At 48.6% G+C, this 9,680-nt stretch overlaps 1 protein-coding gene across 2 annotated transcripts; it reads left to right on the plus strand.

Moving 5' to 3' along the window:
- The first annotated feature begins 7,499 nt into the window (after window positions 1-7,499).
- Window positions 7,500-9,437, plus strand: LOC123409355 (alanine and glycine-rich protein-like). Of its 2 annotated transcripts, none has more exons than XM_045102283.1 (3): window positions 7,500-7,851; window positions 7,996-8,057; window positions 8,638-9,437. In XM_045102283.1, exons 1-3 carry the CDS (start codon window positions 7,606-7,608, stop codon window positions 9,098-9,100), a joined length of 771 nt encoding a protein of 256 aa, XP_044958218.1. In that variant the 5' UTR covers window positions 7,500-7,605; the 3' UTR covers window positions 9,101-9,437. The 2 variants fall into 2 exon arrangements, with proteins under 2 accessions (XP_044958218.1, XP_044958219.1); XM_045102284.1 differs by having other exon boundaries at window positions 8,641-9,437.
- The last annotated feature ends 243 nt before the right edge of the window (window positions 9,438-9,680 follow it).

Genomic DNA, 9,680 nt, shown 5'->3' on the forward strand with positions numbered 1-9,680 from the left:
AAGGGCGGATGAGGAAATGAAGGATGCTACCTCTGAGGAGCATACTGATGAGGAAATACAGATTGATGACAGTCCTCAACCTCATATTCCTCAGAAAGAGACTACTCAAGCTTCAGGTGCAGCAGCTGATGAATCTGCTTCTGCCACAAAGTCAGCTGATGAAAAACAAGCTGAAGAATATGTCCAGTCTGAGCAGGCTCCTCCCACTGAACAGGCTGACCAAACTCCACAAGCTGAGGAGGAAGCAGAAATTCCTCAGCATGAAGCTCAGCCAGAGCAAGAAATACCAGCTGATGAAATTCATCAACCTGAGGACACTGCTGAAGAAAATGTTCCCGCCCCTGACAATGAATTCATTGTGCTCAACCCAGAGACTGCCATGGTTGTTTCCCCACCCATTCCTCAGCACACTATCCAGCCAGTTCAGCGCCAGCCATTCTCGAAGCGGCCCAAGTTTCAGAAAGAAAATTTCTTTGAGGAACGCATGTATTTCATCGGAGAGAATCCTTATGACAAGCCTCAAATGAGGCATCTGAAGTTTTGGACAAGGACTTAGATGAACTACTATGCTTCTGGGCTCTGTGGACGCAACAAGATATTCCAGCATAGGCACATTCCTCATGATGAACTTGAAGAAATTCCCTGCATGAAACCAGTCCTCAGTGTACTTCATGATGCAGGTTTGCTCCCTATGTGCTCCGACATATCAGATTGGAATAGTGAGCTCATTCTTCAATTCTATGCAACTCTGCACATCTCGGGCAATGCTGATGACATCAACACTTGGGTGTTCGACTGGATGACCCAAAACACTCACTACAAGGCTCCAGCGTCTGAACTCCTCAGAGAACTGCCCGTACCAATTCCTTCAGAAGGGGCGGTGAAGCTTTATGGTGAGCGTGAGCTACCAAATGGAATGATGGAAGTCCTCATGAAGCCTTTGGCTGCAGGAAAGCCCTCAAGAACCACATTCCTCGTCCATGAGCTCAAGTACACACCCCGGTCTGTCTACCGCATTCTCTGCAGTGTGCTCGCGTCCATCAAAGGCCATGACGATGAAGAAGATGTTGTCGGCCTCATGAAGAATATCCTCTTCAACATCATTCACGGTATCCCCATGAATATCCATGATTTCTTCTTGAGGACTTTGGATGACAATGCAATGTGTCCCTATAATCACAAAATTTATGCACCATGGATCATGAGATTCCTCAGGACAAGGACAGGCATCAATTTCCATGCAGATTTCCAGAACCATGTTGGTTATATGCCTCCTATCCGGGTCAACAAGAAGACTTTCGAGCCCATTGAGGGAAAAGGCAAGTCTGTGATTGATGAAGGCAGCAGGGCTCTTGATGGTCAATTTAAAGAGCCAGATGCATATTCCTCATGGGACGATACTGAGACTCGTCCACCAAGCCCTGTTCCTCCTCGCGTGCTAAACACCAGAGAGCTTCTCCTCAGTCTTCATCAGAAGGTGGATCACAACCACAAATGGGTCAAACGCCAGTTTGGTGCCATTGTCAAAACCCTCACCGAGACACAGAACTCTGTGAAACTTAATCATCACTATCTGCATGAGGTTTTTGATCGCACCAGGGCTACCCTTGCACATCTGAAGACCCAGACTGAGCTTGAAGAATTGAACTTTGAGCAGGACTTTGACTGGTCGTGGCCTCCCAAGAAGAAGTTCAGGCCCATTCCAGTGCCAGATCTTGAAGACAGTTCCTTCTCGTCTTTCCGCACCGCCGAATCTGATGAGGAACAGCTCGACACTGCAACAGGCCCAAGGAAGAAGACTACACCCAAGAAGCGCCAAGGATCTTCATCAACCGCAAAGAAATGAAGTCTTCACGGGCGTTAGTCCTCAGTTTGTCCCTTTTTGTCACTTGATGACAAAGGGGGAGAAACTTGAGAGTTAGTCTTCAAACGGGATTTATTTTTGGGGCTTATGAACTATATTTAAGTTACAAACTTTTGGCTCTTCTGAAGTTTTTATGTAATGAGTTGTAACTTAAGCCCGATGGTACTCTGACGCCTTTTGAACGTTTTTCTTCGCATGCTTATTCCTCAAGTTTTAATGCACGCATGCTGGAATTCGTCAGATACCATTTGCCATCATGCATCTTCATTTTCTTCATATAATATGTTATATGTATGCATGATTTACAAGATTCAGGGGGATATCTCCATGATATAAATCATCAATGTGCATATGCTATAAAAGTAAAATCCTCAAGGTATGCACATCTTCAGGGGGAGTCTCTGTGAATCTTGTCTTCAAATTCCTCAATTGAGTATTTACACTTCACATTTTTATTCCCTGTTGAAGACTTAACCTAATTGTCATCAACCACCAAAAAGGGGGAGATTGTAAGTGCATCTAGTGCCCCTTAGTGATTTTGGTGGTTTGAAGACTTATAGGTTAAGTATCTAATGTGTTTATAAGTGTACACATGATCTATAAGTCATTGAGGAGTTTGAGATATTTGAAGAATATCGACCCCTAAAAATATATGTCTTCAGTTGATGAAATTGGTCTGAAGCTGAAGAAATGAATCACGAGGAATCTGTGATGAAATTGATATTCCTCATGAAGATATTTATATTGAGAAGATCGGTGGTTCCTGAAGAAAATCATTATGAAGAAATTGAAGCGTGAAGATTTACGTTTTCTGTTTTACTTTCTTCGCATTTGATGAATAGGAACACCGTACAGTTAAAGGGGGTCAAAGTAACGCTATGGAATGAATTTCCTCATGATGCTCAACCCAAGCCAAATCCTACCAAAAGCCTCAAGTGAGGAATATGAGTGACATGAGGACTCTCACAGTTGAGGGTCCCGACCGTTTCGATAACCACGCCAAGTCACTGGTCTTATCCACTCCAACGGTCATATTATTTAAGGGCATAAATGTCAAATCATGTAGGGATGCTCCCAGGCTATAAATAGCCGCCCCCCACAACCACTAGCTGGTTGGCTGCTCCGTTAGAAACTGACACTTGTCATAAGAGCAACCCAAATTCCTCAGAGCCTGCGAGAGTAAATCATCAGTGAGGAAATACACCACCCACCGTAACCACAAACCAAACCTAGTGATTGAGCATCACTGAAGAAGTTGTTCCTGTGTGGGACTGAAGCCTTTTACCTTTGAGGACTGTGCATCCTCCAGACGGTTAGGCGTCATGGTCTAGAGCAATCGAGCAGTCAATTGTGGATCGCCAGGTGACCGAGTTTGTGAGGGTTTGGAAGTCTGCCCTGAAGACTTACCACGAGTGTTGGGCGAGGACTGTGTGTCTTTAGCTCAAGGAGAATACGGTAGGGACTGTGTGTCCCGGGACTGGGTGTCCTTTGGTTTCAATACCAAGCCGCTCCAAACCAGATGTACAACTGTCACAGCAGTTGGAACTGGGTCATCAACAAAAGTCTTCACCAAGAATCGGGTTCTAATTCTTCAACTCTTTACATTCTCTGTATTATGTGTTGATGACATTCACTGTGACTGTTTGAAGAATTTGCTGAAGACTTTGTTTGAATTTCCTCAACCCCAAATTCTTCACTTGAGTTAATCATCATTTGTATTCTGCGTGCCTGCTTACTGTGCAATCTGTTTTCATAATCTTCACTCTGTAATACTGTTGTGGTGAACGATTGCACGACTGATCCTTAACTGTTTCCGCTGTAAGTTAGTCATCAGTGAGGAATTTCCTCAGTGATGAAATTCTAAAAATCTCCTATTCACCCCCCTCTAGTCGATATAACGCACTTTCAGAGTTAGCTTGGGAATCCCAGACAGAGGTCTGGCTCCTTTGGGAGGGTCGTCCTAGATTTTCACGCTCCTCCACCCACTTTTACTATATGTCTGTACCAGGCATGTTTTGATTCCGCTTGTTTCATGTATCACTTGAGTGTTGCGTCATGTGATCCATGTCTGTAATATCACACTATGTTGGCTCTTATGAGTCTATAATAAATACTTGAGTCGTAGTTATGTTGTGATGCCATGTTGTATCTACACATATCGTGCATATTGCGTGTATGTTTGAAATGCATTGTTATGTGTGGGATCCGGCACCTAGTTGTGTGCCTATGGTAGCCTTCTTTACAGGGGATTGTATCTTTGTGCTTCCACTAAGCCCTGGTAGCTTTCTACTGCTCGGGACACATTCATTGACCGACATGTGTCCTTCTTTGCTGTTGTGTCTGTCCCTACGGGGAAACGCCACACAGTGTAATGGAGGTCATGTAGCTTGCTACGACTCATCTACACACCTTGATGACCGACACCTACATTGTTGGGTTATATATGCCTGTCCCTATATGCTTGTGTCACTTGGATCTATAACTAGTCATGTTGACCCGGGTTCTCTGACATATGATTGCTAGCAACATGTTCATATACGTGAGCCAAAAGGCGCAAACGGTCCAGGCCAACATAAGGTGGCAGCCATGGAGATTACCATGCGTGAGGCAGCAAAGTGATATGATGTGCTACATGCTAGATTTGTATGGCTTAGGATCAGGGTCCCGACATGCACATTGAATTTGCAGCTAGTTGTGATGTATGCTCCTCGTTTCGTAGATCGCCTGACAGTGTGTGCTATGACTATTGTCAATATGTGCTACGATTGTACGACATGACCACACAGCCACAAGATCTTAGTCAGGTCCTTGTCCTATCCAGTAGCCGGTTCGTTGCGTCATATGTCGAGGACTCCCCCCTCGAGGAGCAGATGCGAGCCGATTCAGATGTGTTCGAGGTTTTAGCCAATGGTTCTCTTTTTGTGCCAGTTGTGCTCATTGAACCAACTTTTGTTTTTGTTGCCGCTGCAGTAACGACTACCGCAATGGCAAAAAAGATGGTAGGGGGAACAACATGAAGTGGCGGCCGTTCATGTCCACGTTCGTGCTGAACAAAATGTGCGAGCTCATATCTAGTGCAGTTAGGACTGACAAGGGCTTCAAGGAGGTGCGCTTGAACATCGTCGCGAAGCAGGTGTTCGATTTCTGTTTCTAGGAGGTGACCTCCACATGGGTGTACAATCGCCTCATTAAGGTGCGAGTTCGATGGATCCGAGTGTCAAAGCTCAGAGATCTGAGAGGCGCCTCCTGGGATCAGAACATTTGCTCGATCGTTCTGGAGGCAGAGCACTACACCGAGCATATCGCAGTTACCTTAATGCACCCTTGTTTTTCACAGTGTCAGCCATTGCCTACTCACAACTAAAAACATTTACGCTTCTTTCTTAGGACCACTCCAAAGACGTTTAGTTCCTCAACACATCCATCCAGAATACAACTAGATGCAACGCATCTTTGTCCTTCGGGATGGCAACCGATACGCCTGCCATGGGCTCCTATGTGCCTCTCGGTTCTCCAATGCCGGAGTTCTAAGGAACCCCAGATGCATAGACAGTGCTTGATGGCCCTCACAATCCATTTATCATGGCCTTGTGGTTTATAGGAAGAGGAAGATGGGTGGCCCGATGGAGGAGGAGATTAGTGTCTTCACCAGCATGACTAAGGCCGTGAAGGAGGTGGTAACCGCCATTAGGGAGAGCAAGTTCCTTCACCTCCACTCTGACCTATACAATGTCGTCAGGGAGCAAGGTGGTTTCAGCGATGAGGCTCTGAGACACCTGCTGGACAACAAGGCCCAGGGTGTTGGGTTTGTTGCCATGGTAGATGCCCACATGGTGGTCTGGCGTAGGAGCTGGTTGGGAAAGCACTACTACTAGAGCTTGTAGCTGGTTACCACGTGCATAATCCTGGACAGTGATGGCGACGGCGACGACAACGATGACGACGATGACGGTGACGTATATTTTGTGTAGCTAGTGCTTGAAAAATGTTTGATAGTCTGTATATTTTGTTGAGGTGGTATATACTAACTCCTCATGATGATCGTGAACTTGCGGTGGTAGGAGGACACCCTCTTTTGGATGTGATGGTAGGATGACACCATAGTAGTGCTAGGTTGAACTTGTTATGCCATATGATCATGCATGCTTACTACTTCAATTCCGCTCCTTTGCTTGTTGCTTGATTGCTTGATTGCTTGTTGCTTCAACTGTTTCTATTATGCACTGCTAGCACAAGTGGTATGCAGTGTTCGTCGGGAGGGCGCATGGGTTTACAGTTCATGGAAATTTTGCAACGAACAAGTTTCAGCATACAACAACAGCATCCATAGAGGGTTTAAGACTAGACATGCGGTAGAACAAGCTTACGTCAAGTTTGTGCGAAAGAAGGCATCGAAGGTTGAAGTTGGCAAGGCGGCGCCATACTTTGGGGTGAAGAAGTTCATCATCATCGTGCAGTTCGTCTCCATGTAGTGTTGTGTCGTTGGTGTGATAATTGTGAACATGTGTAAGATGCACCGGGTAACCTGACCACATAGGGTACACGGTTAACACCCCTCACACCGTGTGTACAACCAAACATGTTGTTTATGTGCGAATTGAGACAATGCAGGAAACCAAACACCATGCGCAAAGCTATCCCCTAATTCATAAAGTGTAGATGCGGGCAACCAAACATGTTACGAAAATTGTTTTTAGGCTGTAACTACTAAGCCCCTGTTTGTAACCACAATAGATTATGTTAATCTGAATTATGAAAATAGATTATAGAATGAGGCTAGGTGAGCATGTTTGGAGGCTAGATTATATAAACAGATATCCAGGTTTTTACATCACATAAATGACATGTCTGTCCTCCACGCGCGCTTAGAAGAAAAAAGGAGGAGGGTGACGGTGTCAGAAATTAGTAATTACCTCCAACTTTATACAAGGATAATGTGTCATTAACAATCCATAATCTGGTTTTATCTCGGATATAGTAGATTGTGAGTTTTTAATAATCTGTTCATCTAGTTTTTATAATCTACAACATAATACGCCATGTTGAAGACAATATAGATTATAAAATCTGAATTATCATAATCTGAGTAGTTTTAAATAAAACCTAAGCCAAGCCCAATTTACGATCACATGCAATACATCCTATACTAGAGATGTCACCCTATATTGCTTTCCAAGGCTAGACAAGATTGATAAGCATCCGTGTTGTCTTGGCCGTATCAGATCACACATCATTTCCATTTAACCGACAAACTGCACCGCGAACATTTTAGGCATTTGGGCAGCTGAAACTCCTCCGGACGGGTCCAAAGACCCACATGCGCCATCCAACCTACGCAATTGGCAAAGCCAGTTGCACCACCCACCACCCTCCTCACCCTTCCCCAGCTCTCATGCCACCGATCCATCCACCACGGCGCGATCGAAACCAGATCGGTCCACAACCCATCCAGCCCGTCCATCTCCCTATCCGACGGCCGCCGCCGCCCCTGCGGCACGTGCTGCATGCCGAGCCAAAGCCAGACAGCAGGCAGTGCCGAAAACTGCACCGTCTACCACTATTCTACTCCCATCCCGTATATATTTACTACTCCGGCCTAAATAAATAAATGCGGGCATGATGATGAGGCATAAAAAGCCAGCCAACGCACCAAAAGCCACCCTTCTTTAATTTGCACCCTCCCCAAATCTCCTCCTCCGCCCTCCCCATCTCCGTCTCCTCCTCCTCCTCCGCTCCCGTCCATGAGGATCAGGAGGAGGCCGCAGCAGCCGTCCCCCTACACCGCCTCGCTGCTGCACCACCACCACCAGCAGCAGCAGCACCGCGCAGATCCGTCCACATCCGCGCAACGGACCCCGCGGAACGCGGAGGAGCGCGGCAACGAGGAGGAGGAGGAGGTGGAGGGGCGGGCGAGGCCGCCGCATCTGCATGCCAATGCGGATCTCGGCCGCAAGCCCGCCGCCGCCAGGCGCCTGGCATTGCCGCAGGTGCGCGGTGGCTCTTGATTCGGTTTGCTCGCGGGAACGCTCGTTCGATCTTGCAGTTGCACCCGTGGTGCGGGCGCCTAGATCTGGACGTGTAGTCTAGTCACATCTGAATGTTTTCTGCTGCTTTTGCTGCCCGGGTTTCAGGACAATGCAGTCGAGAGCCAGGGCGCGGCGGCGGAGCAGGGAGCTGGTGATGCCCGCAGGAGGTATGGATTCTTCGATTAAACAAGCGCGGACAGACATATACTCCTACATGGGAGAGAAAGATGACAGCTTTGTGGATTTTGACTGGGAAACGGATTGTTTTCCTTTCTGTTAGTATCTTTTCCCTCTGTGTTCTTCCACTGTTTGATAGTGGCCATGCCAGCTTGACCCATGAGTCTAGGCATGGCACGGCCGGATCCAACTATTATTTTAGTGCACGCACTGCAGACTGCACCTGCCTGTCGGACATGACGGCCCGGTGGGCATGTTCGCTTCTCCCATCCGTCCGTCCGTCCGCCCGCCCCATAACTCCATACTGCGTGCATACATACATAGGCGCTGCTGCTTCTCGTCGCCGTCTTGGTCGTGGATTTGTTTGGTTTGCTTTGCTGATCTCGATCACAGGCTCACAGCCTGTTCGTTTGGCTCTTGTTTTGTTGTGCGATCCGGCCTTGGCCTCTAGTGCGCATTGTAATCATGGCTTGCCACCTACTACCCGTTTCGTCAGTCGCGTCTTGATCGGCGCTGTTAATCCGGGGTTTTTTTTGGGTAGAAAGATGATGCTTTTTTCTGCACCTGCAGCAGCAATGGCCATGGAGGCGACGCGGAGTGGAAGCTGGACGTAGCATGCACGGGCGCCGGCGAGAGGGCGGTGAAGGTGGAAGGACAGGCCACGAATGGCGTGGCGGCGCCGGCGGAGTTGTTGGCCGTCAAGGACGAGAAGAATGGCAGCGGCGGTGCGGCTGGCGGGGCCAAGAAGCGGCGCGGCCCGGCGGTGCTGATGGAGGGGTCGCGGTGCAGCCGCGTGAACGGCCGCGGATGGCGCTGCAGCCAGCCGACGCTGGTCGGCTACTCCCTCTGCGAGCACCACCTGGGCAAGGGCCGGATGCGCAGTGCGGCAGCGGCCGCGGCAGCCGGCGGGGGACGCGGAGGCCCGGGACAGCTCGGCCGCACCGAGCACAGGGCCAGGATGCCCGTCGGTGTCGGTGTCGCGGTGACCACCGCGGCGGCCAAGGCCGAGGAGCCGGGCCTGCGGCCCTACTAGGCGGTGGGCGACGTGAATTGCTGCTGCGTTTTGTGTGGATATCAATGTCGGCGGTGGCATGCAGGTGAGGGCACATGGACATGGGTGGGAGCAGCTGGCGATCTGGGCCTGTGATTAGTGGTTTGTGCACCTGCGCCTAAACTTGACCGGGAATGCCCGTGTGTAATTGTACCAGCAGCCGTTGCCATCATCAGCCATGCAGCACTGCGACTGTGCAAGTGCAGGCGACGCTTGTCCTCTCGTGTAGATCGATCGATTGTTCCTGTGGTTGGTGCAACTTTGAGGGGTCGTAGCAGGACTTGCGAGCGACGGAAATAATTGCTTGGGCATTCGTAGACACCTATGGCCACTGAAAATATATAATCTGCTGAGGACGCACCTCCTCTAGGGTAGTACGTTACGGCGATCCGGATCTGGCAGCACCGCCCTCACCAGGCTCAGTTACGCACGACGCGGGATGCGGGCAGGCGACAAACTAAGAGGGTCCTCCATACTTTTTAGTCCCATGACTAAAAGTAATGGGACTAAAACTTGCTAGCCTCATCCATGCTTGGATCCAAGACTAAATAGACTAAAATCA

This window comes from Hordeum vulgare, chromosome 7H, assembly GCF_904849725.1.
Source record: "Hordeum vulgare subsp. vulgare chromosome 7H, MorexV3_pseudomolecules_assembly, whole genome shotgun sequence".
In the NCBI taxonomy this organism is placed as follows: domain Eukaryota; kingdom Viridiplantae; phylum Streptophyta; class Magnoliopsida; order Poales; family Poaceae; genus Hordeum; species Hordeum vulgare.

Coding starts and splice junctions, on each gene's coding strand:
- LOC123409355 (XM_045102283.1), top strand. CDS start 7,606: ATGAGGATCAGGAGGAGGCCGCAGCAGCCGTCCCCCTACACCGCCTCG. Junction 7,852..7,995: donor GGCGCCTGGCATTGCCGCAG/GTGCGCGGTGGC, acceptor CCCGGGTTTCAG/GACAATGCAGTCGAGAGCCA. Junction 8,058..8,637: donor GCTGGTGATGCCCGCAGGAG/GTATGGATTCTT, acceptor CTGCACCTGCAG/CAGCAATGGCCATGGAGGCG.